The sequence below is a fragment of the Embiotoca jacksoni genome, unplaced genomic scaffold (genome assembly GCF_022577435.1).
Source record: "Embiotoca jacksoni isolate LCO1_2020_lvr unplaced genomic scaffold, fEmbJac1.0.p SCAF_28, whole genome shotgun sequence".
Classification (NCBI taxonomy): Eukaryota; Metazoa; Chordata; class Actinopteri; family Embiotocidae; genus Embiotoca; species Embiotoca jacksoni.
Genome location: NW_027185379.1, coordinates 3,437,817 through 3,457,498, shown reverse-complemented (window position 1 = coordinate 3,457,498; position 19,682 = coordinate 3,437,817). Strand labels below are relative to the sequence as shown.

At 37.7% G+C, this 19,682-nt stretch overlaps 1 protein-coding gene across 1 annotated transcript; it reads left to right on the top strand.

Annotated features, from left to right (window-relative positions):
- Window positions 1–119: 119 nt before the first annotated feature.
- Window positions 120–19,054, top strand: LOC138205392 (SR-related and CTD-associated factor 4-like). The gene is made up of 18 exons (XM_069161384.1): window positions 120–316; window positions 1,275–1,358; window positions 2,236–2,280; window positions 2,375–2,536; window positions 2,629–2,746; window positions 2,837–2,970; window positions 3,057–3,203; window positions 3,300–3,373; window positions 3,743–3,836; window positions 4,130–4,213; window positions 4,406–4,485; window positions 4,822–5,009; window positions 5,889–5,989; window positions 6,091–6,204; window positions 6,282–6,438; window positions 6,543–6,634; window positions 17,707–17,845; window positions 18,018–19,054. Exons 1-18 carry the CDS (start codon window positions 287–289, stop codon window positions 18,440–18,442), a joined length of 2,268 nt encoding a protein of 755 aa, XP_069017485.1. The 5' UTR covers window positions 120–286; the 3' UTR covers window positions 18,443–19,054.
- Window positions 19,055–19,682: the final 628 nt, after the last annotated feature.

The window sequence follows — 19,682 nt, the reverse complement described above, 5'->3', positions numbered from 1 at the left end:
AAAAATGCAAGTGAATTATATTTAAAAAAAAAAAAAAAAAGAAAGGAAAGGAAAGGAAAAACTTTCCGATAACCGTGAAGGCATCACCAGTTCGTGACGTCATGCGTTGACGTCGGCTCTTAGGGTGGGACCGTGAAGCTCGTAGCAAGTATTAGCTGAGCAAACATACTACCTTTCGACGTGACAAGTTATTATGTTGTCAGCGATATAACCGCACATGGTTAGGATTCGGTAGAGAGACCAAATATACAGCCCAGTCAGTCGGTTTCCAGCAGAACAAACCGACATGGATGCAGTGAACGCGTTCAACATGGAGGTAAAGTTTACTCGTGTTTCACTTCCCAGAGCTAACGCTAACGTCGATGCTAACCAAACGTTACCTCCTTTTTTTTCTTTCTTCTTTTTAAAGTTAGTTGACTTTATTTGACAGCTAACAGTATTTATTTCCAACACGAACACCCGGTTTGACTTGTTTTGAGGGGGGAAATGTTTGAAGTTTCGTTGAACGTGTCCCCCGTTCAAACGTAATTACGGCCTAATGCGACTCGTTCAGCCTTCAGCGTGAAGTCGTTAATCCTGCTCGGCCTCTTCATGTCAGCAAACAGCCTGTTTAATTATTCATTTAATGCCGCAGCGTTGATGCTTCCTTCACCCGGTAAAAACCGTCAACACCTGATGATATGGGGCTGCATTGCTGTGTTTTCCGTGTGTGTGTGTGTGTGTGTGTGTGCGTGGCCACCGTCTGGTCACGAGGAAATCAACACAGGTGGACTTTGTTATATCTTATAGTTACATCGTTGTTATATCTTCTTCTTCATTGTTGTGTATTTTGAGATCCAAGCTACTGCAAAAGGGGCAAAACTGGCTCGCTTGTCTCTTTATGTATAGTGGGTGAGCGTTAGGTTATTCATTAAACATGATCTGATATTCACTTTACCTCCCAGCTGTGTTGTTTCGAGAGAAGATGTTTTGAATCTGTTGTACAGACAAATGCAGTTTACTTACCCCCCGTGTCAGGTAGTGTGGATGTGTAGGTTTATATAAAAACAGTACATGTCGTGCTTCATCACAAAAGTCTCTTGTTTTCTTGTACTGTATATGATTTTTGTGTTTGTGAGTATTTTTTGGGGGCTGTGTAGTGCTGTAGTTTAGTCACGTCTACGGTGACGCTTTTAATATAAAGCAGGATACTTGCATGTTTACAATGTAGATATATGTACTGATTTTTCTTTTAAAATTAACTGATATCATTATTATTTTTTTTAATCCATCAGTTGTTCTCCATGATTGACATGAAGCCTCCAATATCCCGTGCTAAAATGATGTCTGTAACCAAATCAGCCATCAAAGCTATCAAGGTAAAGTAAATGTAAATTGTGTTATTATCTAAAGAACTCTACAGACTTGGATTTCTCAATTTATGTGGCACTGGTGGCGGAAACGTTGGCAGCACAAGCGAAATGGTTTTGATGGTACAAAGTGGTTCTCATTCATGAACAAAATTTATACCAAGCTTGGTGTTTGACAAAATGTATTGCAGTCGCTGTACAAGTACAATAAAAGAAAATGACTTGGCAACAAGTATTACAAAATAAAAACACAATAAAATATCTACCTATTTCTTCATTCAATTGTAAAATATATGGAAGCTTTAAATATCTCGTGACAACAACTTTCAACTGGAATGCAAGAAATGTTTCTTGTGAAATTGATATTTATTTATTTTTACCTGCTCCTCTAATTCAATATTCAGCCAGCTGACCCATTTCACCACTGTCAAAACCATCTGACTCTCTTTTTAAAAACTCTTAAAGTTCACATTAGTTTTAGTAGTCGCAAATTTGTTGTCTGAGGTAATGGTCACAGTCTGGAGGGTTACAAAGAGGTCACTAATGTGAATGGAGATGTCCTACACTTGTCCACACAAACATTATACCCAAGGTATTGGGACTTATGATTTGAGCCACTATGGATTATGTAATCGTCTTTCATTTACATAACTGAAAAAATAGAATTGTCGCTATTTGTCTTCTGTATTATTTTATTAATTCTTTCATCATGCAAAAATGAATGAGTGGTGCCTTTTTTTTTAACAGAATTTTAGAAACCATGTAGTGAATGAGAATTTTATCATCATAAGTGATGAACTGCTGTTCTTGTGTTTTGGTTATATCCTGCCTGTTTAAAGTATTGTCCGGTATGTTGTGACTGATACTCATTTTTGTCTTTCATCAGCTTTACAAACATGTCGTCCAGATTGTTGAAAAGTTCATCAAGAGGGTATGTAAAATAGAGCTCACAGTGTATTTTACAAATACATTTTGTCATGAGCCAATAGGAATAAATGGCCGTCACTTTTGTTTGTTTGTTTCAGTGCAAGCCAGAATTAAAAGTTCCTGGTTTATATGTGGTTGATTCCATTGTTCGACAGTCACGCCATCAGTTTGGTGTTGACAAGGATGTCTTTGGACCCAGATTCTTGAAGAACTTCACAGATACCTTCCAAAACCTTTACCGCTGCCCAGAGGATGATAAGGTACTTAATGCTTGTGATTTTAGTGCTTTATATAGTTATAATGAATGACTAAAACATCTTATGGATGGGATTGTTTTATTTTCCTTTATCAGAATAAAATTGTCCGTGTCCTAAACCTGTGGCAGAAGAACGGTGTGTTTGACATGGACGTCATTCAGCCTCTGATGGATATGGCCAATGGCATCTTTGTACCTCCTGCTGCAATGGAAGGTAGTGAAATGCATGCAGTTCTCCTCAAGCGATGTTTATAACAATGCACCTGTTCATTACCTGAAAAAACACACCTTTGTTTTTGAACAGTTCCTGCTGACCCCCAACCAGAGACACAACCTCCTGTCAGTAATGCCTCAGCTGGGCCTACTGTGCCCCAGCTACCCACTCCTGATGCCTTAGCTGCTGTGGCACAGCTGTTTCAGTCCTCCCATGGTCAGGAGGTAAGCAATAACTTGGTTTTAGTACTCCAGCACTTCTACTCATGTTGTATTATTTTTTCAATGGCAACTTGTTCTCCCTCTTCCAGTTGCAAAGGATGCTTCAGAACTTCCAGCAGGCAGAGAAGACCCTGGCAGCCACCACTACAAACAACATACCAAACCCACCCCAGATGCCAGTGGCCCAGCTCAACCCATACAGTACACACACTGAAAAGAAAAGCTCTTTGGCTGAGGTAATAGCATATCACAGTGACCCAAAATAACTTGTTGTGATTATATACAATTTATTTGTTTCATTTGACCAACTGTATATATACTTATTTCTTCAGAAACTCCTTGACCGATTTGACTATGATGACGAACCTGAGGATATAATGGCTACAGAGGGCAACGTTCAGTCACAGTAAGTCTTGGAAAATGTAGTTACGCTGATACATGTGTGTATGTTTTGTATGAAAGTGCAAGGACAAAAGTACATAATTATATAGTCTGAACTAGGCATGTTGCATATATCAAAGCATTGTAGGTATTTTACCTTTAACAGCATTCATTTGAGTTTCCACTTGAACTACAGCAAACAACCCAAAGGTTAAAATTCCCAAATCAATGCAGATGTTTGTAGTGTTATTTTGACGACATCTGAATGTAGTTAAAATAATATGTCATGTCAAAATGTCTGCAGTGAAACAGCTGCCAGAAATTGTTGTTATTTGATTTGAATGTGTTGCACTTATTGAGTTTGTAATACCCTGTGTGTGTTTTCTCATGACAGAGGCAATCCTGAAAATGTGTTTAACCAGCTACTCGGTCAGATTCCCAACACTGATGTTCATCTGCACACGATAGGACAAACTGCGGATATAAAGGTATCGGTTAAAACTGCATCATTTAAGCACTCTATTAACTATTAAATATAGCATATTTTTATTATACTACCAGCATGCTGTTCTTAGTTTGTTGCAAGAAAGTGAAGTTGTTGTTTTTAGACTTTGTCCTCTGAGGGGTCGGGCCAAAGTTATTCTTGCAATGCTGTATGCTTAAAAGATTTATATGTCGATTTTTGTGAAGAAGCAACTTTGCGGAGCTGCCACCCTTAGTTTAACATCGTCTTGTTTTTTTTTGTAATTTTCCTTTTGGCTTTCTCTCTGTCATCCTTCAGCACGGTGGAGTAATGAGACATGGTGAACATCCTATGATACCAGACGGATTCCAATCCATAAATGAGACTTACTCTCAATCACAGGTAAGCATTAATGTTCAAATATCATCATTTTTTTGGTTTTAATCTTTTATTAGATTATTACATTTGAAGCAATTAGACCTAATTCCATGTTTGACCAGTGCTGTAAACTCTTTACACTATAACATGAAACCATCTGCTTTTTAATTTGGGCACAATAATGAAAAAAATGATCATATATTTACTGTCTTATAGGGAAACTCCAGAGAAGACTCCTCTTCAAGGCGAGAGGGCAGACACAGAGGCCATGGCAGGAGATCCAGATCTGGCTCCAGGTAACACCTGTGTTCATCACAGATAACTTTACAGTTGTTTTTTTTAAACTGTTGTTGGTTGTGTTTGTCAAATTTTCATTGGGACATATGTTAGAATTACCAGAGCGTTTGTAACAATTTCCAATGTTACAGTGGACAAGCAAGTTATTTGATAATCTGCTGCAGTAGTCAGGGCATCCTTTAGGATTAGGCATCAGAAAAAGGTGAACTCCTAGAACTCTTTGATCATGTTGTCATTTCCCGCACATCTTAATTGTGAAAAAGGGTAATGTTCCTCTGGGGACTAACAGTATTTGTTGACTTCATGTTCATCCGCATCAATCCTTTGTATTTCAGATCTCCTAGAAAAAGAAGATCAAGATCTTCATCTCGCTCCAAAAGGTCAAGGCATCGCCGCTCTCATTCTCGCTCCAGAGAACAGCGCTGGAGATCTCGCTCTCGTTCTCAGGAGAGGATTGAAAGAGAGCGGGACCGAGAGCGCCGACAGAAAGGTCTCCCCACCATGAAAAGCCAGACACTCAGTGGTATGTGCTTTGACTGAAACAAACCTGTGAATGTCACGAATGATACCGCACACAGAAGTGCAGAAATCACCACTACATGCTACCTGTGGCTACAGATCTACCTAGTTTAGCTTTAGAAAGGAACCGTTTCGATTTTAAAAATTAATAATTATAATATTTTGAAGCTGCATTTTCTTTCATGTACTGTATAGTTGTCATCAGTTAGTTTAATGAAAAAAAAAAATCTTTGGGTAAATACAAGTTTAGTCTCTTCAGATAAGTTCTTGATGAAAATAGCAGAACCAAAAGTAATGTCTGCAAATGACTTCCACTTGATTTGGTTGAACTCAACATGCATTTTGTGTGAAAGTGGATTATTTAATGGATTTGTATTCCTCGTGTATCAGCACGCATAATGCTTGCTGGCTCTGCATGCCCCTGAAATTTAAACTGGACACTCATTTGTTCACTGTACGCGTGGACCCTACCCCATCCTATTCTTTTTTTTTTTTAAGCATTAGCACACAATTGACAAACAAAAGATCAACAAAGGACCTCCTCTTCTTGCTGTCTACGTCGATCCTGTTTTGGAGTTGACGTGTGGAACGTGTCCACATACAAACAGCCCTGACTGTAGACTGTATAGAATCACATGCACATGGAGTCAGCTGCCTGCGGGAAGTCCTGGAGTACATTCAAATCCATTGTTCTAATTTTGCATAAAATATATTTGGAAGTTTGTCTTGAGTTAATATTCAGAAGTCTAAGTTTGTAAAATAGTACAAAATTCCACCCCAACATATACCCATAAAATACTCCTGTAAAATGTAAAGCAGAAAACAACCTTAAGTTCATTCAACTTCCAGTGTGTTTTTAATCTCTTTTTTTTTTTTCTTCTAGTTTGTAGTACTACACTTTGGGTTGGACAACTAGACAAGAAAACTCAGCAGTCTGATGTGATGTGTCTTTTGGAAGAGTTTGGCCAGATTGACTCCATCAATGTAAGTCTTGACAGTTCATGTCAGAGATATTTATGAGCCTCTATGATCTAAAACTAATGTTATCCTGTATTTCACTATTTCCTTTTGTTCTTTGTGTCCAGATGATTCCTCCGAGGGGTTGTGCCTACATTGCTATGGTTCACAGGCAGGATGCTTATACAGCCTTGAACAGACTAAGTAAAGGGTCATACAAAGTCAATCAGAAGCCAGTGAAGGTACATATTCTCTTTTGCAGATTGCTTCCAGTTATTTTATGCTTTGATGACTATACTTAATGTATTTCTTTTTCTAGATTGCTTGGGCTTTGAACAAAGGTATAAAATCAGCGCACAAAAAGTTCTGGGATGTGGAGCGGGGCGTTACATACATTCCATGGAACAAAGTCAGAGTTGAGGAGTTGGAGAGCTATCGGGAAGGGGGTATGCTGGATGCAGAGACACTAAATCCAGGTAAACACCTTGCTATTGCTTTAAAATGGGCATAATTCACCTGCCGTAGGATAAAAGAACATTTTTTTTCCTGATGTTGCCATTGTATTTGTCATTGTGTACAGAGTGGAATAATGGAAAGGACCTCAACAACAAGGCAGCTGTAAATGGAGCGTTGGAAAGTGTACCAGATGGGACCGTCGCTGCTCACATTCAGGTAATGTTAACACAAGTCCTTAAACACCTTTTTCATACTACGAGTATGCGTACTTTGTTGGTTTAATGGCTTTGAAGAAAAATTACTTCACAATCACAAAATTAACTAGTAGTGGAGCCTATCTGAATTACTGTCTCATTCTCTTTTCAAAAGTCAATTGACTTAAAGTTCAAAAATGATAACAGTTCTCAAATATAAAGACAAAATATTCAAAATCAAATATGCCATCTGTCCATGGTTTGCTTGGCAACAGAAAGCTTTTATGAGGACTTTTCTCATCAACAATATCTTGTTCTAATTTGCTAAATGCCTTTTAGAATTGTTAAGTAGCACACTTGAAAGCTACTTTCAGTCAACAGTAAAATGACTGTTTTACTTTCGTACTTAACTTAACATTGCTAGTGAAAGGTCCCGGCGATGGTTAATCTAACAGACAGTTCAAACAATGCTGCTGGGGCCATGTCAGTCAAAGCAGAAGATTACGTGTTTCAGCTATGGTATAAACATGGTGTCAGGGTAAGAGAATCCTTGACAAAGTCTGGTTGAATAATACAAAAAAACCTTTGATTGTTATAGCACACTTTGCTCTTGTAGAAAGGTGAAGGCTTAGTCGTGATGCTATACCTGCTGGCTTGGTTTTTAGTACTGATCTCAGTATTACTAGTGACATTCTTATTTTTACTGTAAGAGATTTGCACTACCTGGTCTGGTGCATAGTAGGTTAACATGTACCCTAACAACCAGCTGATCTTGGTTTCCAGAAAAGCGCACATTTACCTGTTAGCTGGTATTTGTGGGTTTATGTATATTTGCAAATACTTGTGGCTTTTAGAGTTCCGTTTCTCAAAATTTCACAATACAATTATGACTGAGGTCAATAGATCTTTTGAATGGAAAAGTTACCAATGATAATCTGTGCTAAGCCAAGCACATTTAATAGTGTGATAGTGTTGCGAGATGAAGAAATCTTGAATTTATGTTATGATATAAATTCATTAAACTCAGCCTGATGCAGATAGCAGTGTATTAATTTTTCCACCCAACGCTGTTGACAAATGCCTAATAAATGCTTAAAAGTTGTCACTTTATATGCTTAGATAAAAAAAAAAAAAAAAAAATCCTGCTTTGAATCATCTTACCTTTCCAATTGCATTTGGGGGCTTCGAAGGGAGTTCTGTTTGTTGTGCAGTCTTGATTTGGTGTTGAGAACTGAGTCTCAAAGGGGTCAGACAGGCTGCAATGATTGCATAATATCACTGCAGGCCAAGCCTTGTTTTTGATAGCATTTTGAAGTGACGAATTAAACTGTTTTATGCAACAAGAAATTCTCATGTTTCTGTCTTTGATGAATATCAGATTATCTACTCTCTTAAGAGTATTTCTGCACGTTACTTATGTCTTTCTATGCATCATACCGGTATTTTTTTTTTTCAGGGTCACCAAATGACCAATCAAATCTAATTTGGTGATCTTTATCCACTTTGCCATAATTCAGATAAGCGCCTCTGCTGGGAGATATTACACTTAACCGTGCTTATTCATCCATTTCTTTCTTCTTTTTTGCAAAATATTTGCATCTTCACTCAGTCACCTTGTACTGTGTCATTTAACTTATTCAAATAAAGTGGGCATTACAAAAACGTTTAATTACTGTGGTATGTGCAGAGGGAAGCATTTTTGTTATCCTTTCTTTATTTTCAGTAACTAAGCTATGTTTTCCAGAATGTGAGAGTTTGGCATATTTACACATCTAATTCCAAAAGACAGTTTCTAACCATTCACCAGTAGTTGAATGACAACCCAAATATAGAAATGGTTGAATAATTGGGTTGCAACGGGGTATGAATGGGTGGGACCCGCTCCAGTAAAATCAAGATTTTACACTTGTGGTGTTTTTCCATATACTTTATTACTAGTACGAGTGAAATAAGCAGTCGACACCATGGCTGATGCATTTCCAGTTTGCAACTGCAGTGACAGTCTGAAAGTCTCAAAAACATGGATTCAGGTAGCCACGGTTTAAAGCCACATACCTAAAGAACCGGTTCCATTAACTCGTAGAATGGGGCTTTCCAGCATCATCTGGCTTGCAGCGGTAAAGGGGTGTGGAGATCGAGGTGGGTGCGATTTACATAACCATAGATCTGCTTGTACTGAAAGAAGGCAAAGATGTGGACATGCATCTAAGCCACTTCAGGGTGTGTTTTTTCCCGCGGAAAAAATATAATTTTGATGAGCAGAGATGACGTTATAAGTGTAATTATTGCCAGGAGAGGAACTTTAAACTCATGAATGAACATACTAATAGTGCGCATGAAATAAATAAATTTAAACAACAAAGTAAATGTAAAAAGTAGTATTTATGACATAAGATGATAATCCAGTCAAGTCAAAATCCGAGTTTTAATCAGCATTTTTTGTTTAGATTTAAAATAAAATGTAATTCTTCCCATGACTGAGGGGAGCCCAGTTGATGGTCAACAAAGTAGCCTAAATAAAGTGGACTGTGTGCAAACTACCATACTTACCAGGACTGAAACTGAGCATCTCACTTGAAAGAAGTTGCTCACATGTTTCAAAGTATGAGACTGTTGGCTGCTGATGGGACCTAAAGGTCCGTTTGTGAAGAAGAGAGTCAAAGTGGGAGACAAGGTAAGCCGACGGCAACGTTAGCAAAACCAGCCAATTGTTGATGAATTTTGGACAGGAGACATGCTGTTTGAATTTAGGACTTTAGAAATAAAATTTAAAAAAAAAAAAATCAGCTTTAGATCCTTGTTCACGAAGTGAATGGCAGCTTACAATGAAGGCAAATGTGCGTCCTCTGAGAATGTTTTTGCAGGAGGAAAATTCGAAGTTTTAGGATGTTTTATACTAATTGCCCATACACTGCAGATCATACAAAAGGTTTCGGCGTTGCAGTTATCTGTTTCTCATCACTGGACATGGAACTTGATGTTCATCACTGATTGAATTAATAGTGGAAAAACTCGTCAACCCTTACCCGACAACAAAACTACTCAAACCACTCATTTATTTTCTTGTTAAGTTGGAACAAACGAATCCCTGATATCCCTTTCTACACTTACCTGATTCCCACAACCCTGTTGTTGCAAATTTGTGACTGAATTAACAATTTTTCATGTTTTTCTCTGACTCTTAGGCTATTCTTTCTGTAATCATCGAACAGATCAGCCTCGCAGCCTTTCAAACATTTGCAATAATTTGAACACTGAACTCTCATTTCCATCTGGCAATCCATCTTATGGCCACTTTTGGACCATTAAATATAAAATGGACCTGGAAGGAGGAAAGATTACCCATATACATTATAATATATATATCATATATTTAAGTACTTTCAGGAAATGTCTTTCAAGAAGGATGTGATTAATCCACTCTTCTTGATATTGGTGTGAAAGTTTTTCTATTAGATGTTATTGCCCTTCAGAGAGCTGCTTTTCTGTCCAGTCATTAGATTTGTCAGGATTGGAAACCTTGGAAAATTTTAAGTTGTAAATTGTTGGTCGTGAAATCTCAGTTGGTTTTTATAAATTTCCATCTGATTCCAGGCAATATAACAAAAATTGACAAAAAAAAAATGCATTTGTCTGCCTCCTTAGTCTGAAGGGAAAAATCTCTTTGATGGTAACTACGGCAATAAGCTGTAATTGCAACTGCGCTTCGAGAGATCCAAATCGTGTCGCCTTTACGACGTCAGTCTCACTTGGTGCGTGTTGCGTCAGCTCTGCCGACCCAGTTTGGCAGAACAGCAGCTGCTGTGATGGAAAACGCATCACTAGCTGTACGCTGCTCGTGAGTTTTTCTGGCAGTTTCGCCCCCGACACCGACCTCGTTTATTTCAAAATATTGCAACAGTAACTCAGCAGATTCTTATTCAAAAGAAAATCTCTCGAGATTATTACTTTGAGTTGTACCACTCAGATCAGTTCTGAACGGAATTTAGAACTCGTTAAGCGTCTCGGATGCAAAGCGAAATGTCTTCAAGAAAGTCTAGTTGTCTTTGGATACGACTTAGACTTACTGTGACCTGAATTATTGAGAATCATCAGACACTTTGAACTGTACCACCTTTATTGTCTCTGAAATCACCAATTTAACACCGATACACGTCAGCTGTCCGAAAGCTGCTATTTCATAAAATTTGCTTCTGGGATTAGCACATCCCAAATATTTTACTTCGACAGGCTTGTCTGTCCGTGGGGCATGTCTTGTGTGTGGCACGGGCATCGAATGACTCGCCAGCTGATGTGGTGTGGTGAGTGTATGTTGCTCTAACTGTGGGGAGTTTCACACTCAGCCGTCTTCAAGAGCAGCAGCAGAGAGGAGGAGAGAAGTGGTCGAGGAACAAACAGTGGCAAGGAAGACACACCAGGCTAAAGCAGTGCCAGGTAGTAGAAATTATGCACCTAAAGATGCAGTTGAACTGAGGTGTTCAGACCATGATCAACAAAGTAGGTTTGTTGGGACTCGTGCCAACAACACTAACCGGGTTTTTTTTTTTTTTATGAGGAAAAAAAAAAACCCCTTCTCAGAAGTACTTCCTGGACCCTCTTCAGGAGGTCAGTTTCACCGTTGACACATTTGTCAGGTCTGAGCTTTGTAAACATTTCCGTAGATTAACATACCAAGAATCTGCTCCTCACCACGACGCCACATGGACAATCTCTTACCTTGCAAAGTGCATGTAACTTTCACCTAATCTTGTGTTTGATGCCAAACATCACTGTCACTAATGTTTGAAGATAATTGGGCCTGATGTTAAAGCTAAGCGCATGAATTTTTATTAGCTCAGCATTTCATTTGAAAGTCAAAAAATGTTTAGCAACTTTTTCCATGTATGTGAAAATGTTTGAATCCTGGTGTCCATGTTTCGGAGCATATTTATCAATTTCCATGGACAAATAAGCACACGGTGTGAAAAATACCGACTCATCTTTCAAGTCCAGGTGGTGAGTCCAGAACATCCACATATTTCAGTTTCACAAGGACTTGTAACACTGTAGAACGCTCGTTTTTAAAATGTTTTTCTTTCTTCCATGTGAGAAGAGAAGGGCTCTTCCTCTGGTACAGAGGCATTTAAATGATGGGAAATTATTTCACGTCACAAGTCCTAAATAACTAAACTGAAAATGTCACAAAATCCTTTGTGCCTCTATCAGCTCTAGCTTCTATGGTCACCTTGTAAAATCTTTTTCAAAATCTGGCATACAGACTTGCAATTTTCACTTTTTATGTTATATTAAATATTCTTTTTTTATTAAGCACTTGTTTTAAGACATAGGCAATCCACTTGTCATGTATTTTATAAAAGTGAAGTGAATTTTACATAAAAACTAAATTATATTTATGATGTTTCTTCCCAAGAGCTATAGGATTAATAGAAATTGCAAGGTCAGTCTGAGCCCATTTTGTCTTAGTTGGATGTGACTCAGTTAAGTGTTTTAATTGTGACTAATAAATAAAAAATTCAACATTTTCTGAATGTTTACAAATTGCATTTAGATTTAAAATATAGCTAAACTAATGCCATTCTTAATATAGTAAACTCACATTAAGTTATGTGGATTTAGGTTTTCTCATTTTTGTATGCTTAAAATAGAAATACTGTGGTTGTGAATGTGAGCTATAGAGACAGGAGAGGGAATTGGAATTGTGGGAGTTTCTGAGTGCGATGGTGTCATGTCATCCTTGATTATTGTAGTTTATTTTATCTTTCCATCACTGGTCTTACATCAGCCCTTTAGAGCATTCTCACAAGCACTGATTAGGCTCAGGTCGTCAGTGGTCAGTCACATGGATTACAATGTAAAATCTGAGCAGTGTTCTTCTTTCAGTCATTTTCAAATGAGGTGACATTTCAAGGAGTGGGTGGATTCTTCCGTTACATCAAGTAGTACAACTGTGGTCTAGATCCATGTGTGGAGAACATCAGACTCACACGAGGCCTCACAAAGGTGAGTGTAATAAAACTAATCTTTGGATTTTTGGATCCGCCTCATGGATTATGCTATCAGGGAAGGCTGAAAGGTGATGAACAGCTCTTTTACAATAAAATCGTATTTAAAAAAAAATATATTTTTTAAGCATAAATAATCTCAAGCAATTAGTTCTTGAATGCAGTTTATTGCAGAGCTACCTCCATAACTAACTTTTCTCATGTCTCGTAAGTAGGAGGCATATACAAAAAAACTAAGTAAGCGTTTAGAGAGAAAGCACTGAGATGATACCCATCAAGGATCAGACTCCTGATCAAAGCTCTGCCTCGTGGGGTTTTCCTCTGTGGATTTAACCTGCAGGAAAATGATGCAGCTGTTATCCTCTGTTTTCTGCTGATGGAATGACACACCAGGGTAAGAGAAGACCCTTACGTTGCATCAAGGCTGTTTGACTTGTGAACTGCTTTTTCTGCCTCTGTTGGATCTTTATAGTAGTATTAAACAGCATGAGAACTTGTGCCCATAGAGAGAGAGATAGAGGGTTATATTTATGATCTATTGTGTGATCATTGTGTTCCCTCATTGTTAGACTTAATTGCTGCAGGTATTTAGATTATAGTTTATATTCCAATACTTTCAGATCACTATTTGTAATTATTTAGTGTCTTTGTTTTTTGGCAAAAACTGAATTGTATCCTTCAAGCTTTAGTCATTCATTGCTTTAGGGAACGGCAGAAAAACAATGACAAGACTTGAAAAATCCACCCAGTCTGTCATAAGCGCTTCATCCCTTCAAACAAGGTTAGTTTCAGTCATGTGCCAAGTAGGCAATTTAAAGGGACAGTTCATTGTGTTTAAAATGGTTGTATGAGGTACTTAGTTACTCCACTAAATCACAATCTTGCAAACACACAAAGTAAATTCATCTCTGCATTATTTGCAGGAGCTTGCAGGAACTTTGCAAAATTTCCACTTCTCCTCATCATCAAAACAAAATTGTGTGCCGGTTCACCAGTAGAACCGGCACAACCAGAACACACACCATCCTGCTTCTAAAACATTTACGTCAACCTGCTGTTAAAGAGGGTGAATTACTCGGGACATTTGTTCATATTTTCTGCACGTTGATGGAGGATTTTTCACGGCTTCACCTTGCTGTCAGACGGCGCTTTATGATGGAAAACTGTGCATTTCTTCTACCTTGAGTGCAGTTACAACCGTCTGCTTCTACAAACCAGAGACTTGCTGACTATAGTTACCTCATACAACCAAACAATCAAACTAACCGTTTAAAGCCCCTGTGTGTAGAATTAGAAAATGTCCAACTTTGGTGCCCCCTAATGGCAGTATCTGAACTGGTACTGTGGCAGACATCTTTAAACCACTATGCAGCACAAATCAGGCATTAAAGATAGACAAGTTGGCAGTATGAAAACCAATTGATTGCGTTGAAGAGTATGAGTGTTAAAAGTTAATAACTGTTTGACATTGTTGTTATTAATATTATTATTACTATTATACAAGCAAGAAAACAAAGCTGCCTTTTTCCTTGACTAAATTTGCAAACCCTTAGCTATTAGTTGTATTTACTGACCTGAGTTTGTTTCCTGATGGTTCACGCAATAACTGCCAAGGCCAAACATTGACTGCAGTTCTTCTGATGGCCACTAGGTGCTATTTCTAGAAGGAAAATGAATAACTGAAAATGCTAAAACTCTCTCCTGCAACACAGCATATGTCTGTATGTGCCTGTTTGGCTTTTTTTATTTTTTATTTATTTAGTTATTTTTTTTTTTTTTATCTTTCCACTATTATATATAGAACATTTTACTTTCCCTCATAGCATCTTCTTTTAAATTAGTGTTATATATATTTTTTTTTATTGATTTGAATTATTATATTTCTGTTGGTAAAAAAAAAAAAAAAAAAAAAAAGGCAATTAAGGTATACATTTGTGTGACCTTTATATTCAGGAATGCAAACAAATAAATTTGAAACTACTTCAATACATTCAAATATAGCTTTTAAATTTGCAACATAGAATTTGTTGTGTCTACATATGGCATTTAATGCAGGCAGGAGACACCTTCGCAGAAAACCTCCCATTTAGGAGTCAAAGTTTAGGCGCAATAATATTTACGAATTTCTTTTTCTTGAGAGTTTCAGTCTTCTAATTTTTTTTTTCTCAGAGTATTGAGTTGATTGAAAATAGTCATTATGAAAATTCATTCCTACCAAACATTACAAAAACTGTTCTAAATACAGGATTCATGTGGTTGTTTCCAGATGTTATCTCCGACACTGGTTTTTGATATTGTAAGGAAAACCTTTCGAGAGGTACGGCATTATGAAAATCATTTAGTGCTTGATAAATGATTTATTTTTCACTCGGGCAGAGCTGCTGAGATGATTTTTGCAGAGATGTTTCTTTTTTATTATCATTTTAATCCATTAAACAATTAATGGTTTCAACCTAAGGGAAGGAAGAGTGATTTGACTTGCAAACATTAGACAAATGTTGTTGCTGTTCATTTTTGGACAGATGAATTAATATAGGTATTTGTATGCATTTTTTGTCCTGATATTTTTCAATGGGAGGTCACACAGGAAGGATAGCAGTATTTAGTATTCTGTATAAGCAACCATATTTGCTCTGTAGTCTGTGTGCCTCCAGCCAGCTAAAGAGAAAATGCCAGGGCAGGATCTTGAGGTGATGACCTACACCATCTGGTAGGCTGAGTTTTAACTTGATGTTCAGCGACTCGGTGGCCATCAGCTATCATGTATTCATGGGGAGAATCATAATTTGTTAGAATTTTGAATTGTAGGTTGACATGACAGATTTTTACCATCAGGGGCAAACATAAATAAAATATGAGGAATTGATTTCAAAGTGTAGAGTCAAAAAGCTTACATTAAGGTTTAATTATTATGTGTCTCACAGATTCTTATCAAACAGTTACCTGAGAGAGTGCAGTCATGCAGTAACAAGTACAGCACATATGTATGTGTTTTACGTTGGATACTGTATCCTCCCTTTAACAATAGAACTTGATTTATTCAATATTTTAAATGTTTTATTCAATTTCAATGCAAAGTCATCACCAGCTATCATTATTACAGACTTTGAAAAACCAACTACAGGATAACCTGTTACTGTCATTTGAAGATTATATTATTATTAGTGGTAATATATGTCTGATGCTATTATATGAACATAAACTATTCTTGTGTTTTAAAATTATATACTTTTCATTACATCACCTGTGAGGAAAATTACTATTTATATAATTATTTGCTAACTGTACAGTATTTACTAGATTAAAAATTTTTAGTTTTTACAATATAAAACACAAGTTTCATCAATATGAATATACAAATACAGTTTTATTATTCATAAACAGTAGTAAGTGATATGTATGCAGTGTAGCTTATAAAATGTTTTTGTATGGCATTCGGTGATACTGTACATAGCAAAAGAAAGCCCCTGACCTCTGACTGTGTGCTATAGTTTTTATTTTTCTATTTGTTTGATGGTCAGTATATTTTATCAACAAAAGAACATATTAATACTAAAGTTAAATAACACATGTTTGTTTTTCAGTCAGTAGTATGTGAGTACGTGAACTGGCTTACTTGTTTTTAAACACTTACTTGCACAGGTCAAATCCTGTAAATGTGCTCTCCTCAGACTGGGGACTCACTGCTGAGCATGTGCTCATGTGGCATGCTTTTTACTCAGCTTTCAGGTCCCCCCCCCCCCCTCCCCCCCATTGGGACAATCAATTTGAATTAACATTTTGGTTGCTTGGGGGTATTACAGGAAACTAGTGAATTGTTCAGCATGGTAATTTGCACTCTTGGAATTCCTTTGTTTAATAATTTAGCACAAGTGTCTACCTCAGCAGTCTTCAACATCTCAACCAGTTGAAACTCTTTTAACTTTAATGTTACAGCATTGCAGCATGCTGTTTACAGTCGTTGTTCTTTTTCAGAAGTTAGTTTGTTCACATCCATTCACAATTGCGTGTTGTGTTTACAAAGCAATGGTAGCTCATACCGTGATGTGCACAAGATGAAAACAATTTTAAGGAGTGCAATCACAACCCCCGAAAGCTGCAACTCCTCCAAAGATGCTTTTACCAGGTAGGAGGGTTGCAGAGAAAGAAATACCCCCCCCCCCCTCCTAAAAAAATAAACAAAAAAAATACAGTGAATATAAGGGGTGAGTAAAAAAACCAATCACATGTAGCCCATTATTTGTCCAAGCAGCTTTTTTTTTATTATTATTATATCAGACTTGATCTTGAACTTCTTGTCCTTCATACAGCATTATTTCAGAATGGATCTTCATTTCATATTCATTTGAAAATGTCCTTGTCATTAAAGGGGCTGTTTATTCTCATCCTGACTATCAACAGTGTTTTTGTGAATAAAGTACATCATACCCTAATTGTTCTGTATTGTAGGATTGAGTACCCTTAAGAAAAATATCATGGCACCGCCATTGTTGTATGTAAAGGTCAACATTATAAAAGTATGTTTGTATATAAACCAGACAAAGCTGAATTGTATAAACTGGACTGAGATTAATTTCAGCGGATCTTAAATTTTCATCTCATCAAATAAAGTTGGATGTAAAAGTCATGTTTACTCACCTGATTAAAGATTGCTGCAGATTTGATCAAAGACAGTTTACCATTCAGCGCTTACAGCTGCTGCTCTTTGCGAGATAAATGTGTGTTATACTCCTTTTTTGATCGGTGGACATCCTCTACCACACACTTCTGTACTTTAAACAAAATCTGTTTCAATGTTTGTTTGTATTTGTTTTGTTTGATTTGCCAGATTGGAGTAAAATACTGTCACGTCTATCTTCTGTATACAGTTGAAAACTTTCAGTAATCCTGTACTACAACACGAATCAAAATTTATTTTTCAGGTGTGACAAAACGAATACAAATGGGATATAATCGAGACTTTACGACCTCATGATATGAAATCTGAAGATGCTAAAACAGTTTCTTCTCTCTGGTCACTTCTAGAAGCCCATCTTGCTCATTTAACTTTATTTTTTTAATAAAGAGGCCATTGTGTTCATTTGTCTTACAGATCCCACCAGTTCAACACACTGAACCAATGGGAAGTCCACCTGCTTTTCCTTCCCCGATCATGCTGTCTCCTACATCTGTGCCTCCAGGAGGAGCTCCTTTCATTCCCCCCGAGTTTGACCCTGCAAAGCGGGCAGCAGGTAGGACATTTGTATAGAATAAAATACTTTGTAGTTTTCAAACATAATGCTGTCATATTGATCTGAAATAACTTCTGTTTAGATTCCTTAGACTCCCTTTTTTGTGTGCATGCAAGATGCTTTAATTTTCTTACTAGGAATCAACAAAACTTTATCACATCCTCTTTTGCAGCAGCAAGTGTGAAACCTCCAGAGGCGTCCACGGGGGATTGTAAAGGTGACAAAGGCCCTTCCTCAGATGCTGTGAGCGCCACCCGGCTGGGGTCTCCTGTGGCAGCGGTGATGACCCTGCCAAGCCCCGCAATCATGCAGGGGCCCAGACCGGTTATGCCACCTCTGCAGCCTCCTCCTGGCATGCCGAATCCTCATTTACCGCCTTTCCTCTCACCTCCGCACATGCCTCCGCAAATGATGCCCGTAGGACCCATGTTTCCGACAGACAGGTTCAGAATGCCCCTGCCCTTCCCTCCTCGTTGTCCTCCTTTTCACCGGCATCCTTCCATGGGACCCGAGGGCATGAATGACAGGGTAGGGAGGCCTTTTCCGAACGGGAGGCCAGGGTTTGGGTGCCCACCCTTCCAGAGAGGGAGGTGGTAGAGGTCAGCTGAATGATGAACCGGAGCGAGGAGGATGCTGATCCACTCTGACTGACACTAATAAATATGCGGACATCTGGTTCAACAAAGACTCTGTTGAACAACTGGCGGTGCAGTAATGTCTGTTCAGACTTGTTATATCCCCAGAGCTTTTTCTTTGAGTCCAAAAACAAGCCACTGCGTTCTGAGTGTGGTCCATGCTCCTTTAAGTTCACCACACACCAGACTTTTTGCTGTACATACTGTACGTGCTTGTTGCTGTTCTTTTGTATGTTTAAAGTTGTGTATGCTTGAGTGTGTAATCTTTGTAGGTGCAGGTATAAACAGGCCATTTCTGTATTTTTGAGCTCATTCCCGTTCCAGGGTTTTTGTGTATGGAAGAAGACTGTAGAAATGTACAATACCTTTTTTTGGTATTTTGTTTTTAGTCCGATGCCTTTCTACCACACTGATATAATTTTTCAGCAGAGAAATTGGACCTCATGTGAAGAGGATTTCTGTCCTGCCAGTAGAGGGTAGAGTAAACCCTGTTTCCATAGCCAAGCTCTGATGGACATAAAGGTCACACCTTGTAGGATCATGTGCAGTGATTATTAAAAAAGAGGTACTCTCATTTCATCAGGTGGTTTGTTTGTGTTGGTCTAACTGACTTTATAATCTGTCCCTTGGAAAGTGGAGTTGAGTTGATAAATTGTTCTTTATAAAAAAGGTTTTATGTTCAGTTTTTATTACACCACTTAACATAAACAGATTCCAGGGACCTTCTATAGAACATATAGTTTATTTATTCAGAAATTGCCACATCATCTGCATTTAAAATACCTGTTTCATACTAAGCATGATTGTGATTTACCATGTTTTAGATGTGGGATCAGGATAACAAGAAGGAATGCTGTCACTGTTAAATTCAACCCCTATCTTTATTTTATTTTTTATTTTTTTTTGGTTGTTTAAATTGAATTCTGTCTCTATCACATTTCTTTTCGCATGCATTCATTTAAATTGATAGAAAGACGTGTGTGTGTGTGTGTGTGTGTGTGTGTGTGTGTGTGTGTGTGTGCAGGAGATGGGATGCACCAATAGGGCATTTAAATAATGCAATGAGATCTTTTCTTTTTTTTCTTTTTTTTTTTTTTAAAAAGGGATCTTATTTTTTGCAGTTTTTTTTTTTTCATAATAAACCAAAACACTCATCTGCCACTGCATTTCACACCGTCATGATCGAAGTGAACCGCAGCTGA

What these genes read in the sequence shown, in the direction of transcription:
- LOC138205392 (XM_069161384.1), top strand. Translation starts at nt 287, where the DNA reads ATGGATGCAGTGAACGCGTTCAACATGGAG. An exon ending in AGAAAAGCTCTTTGGCTGAG is followed by an intron (nt 3,204 to 3,299) that starts GTAATAGCATAT and finishes TTATTTCTTCAG; the next exon opens with AAACTCCTTGACCGATTTGA. An exon ending in AGATCCAGATCTGGCTCCAG is followed by an intron (nt 4,486 to 4,821) that starts GTAACACCTGTG and finishes TTTGTATTTCAG; the next exon opens with ATCTCCTAGAAAAAGAAGAT.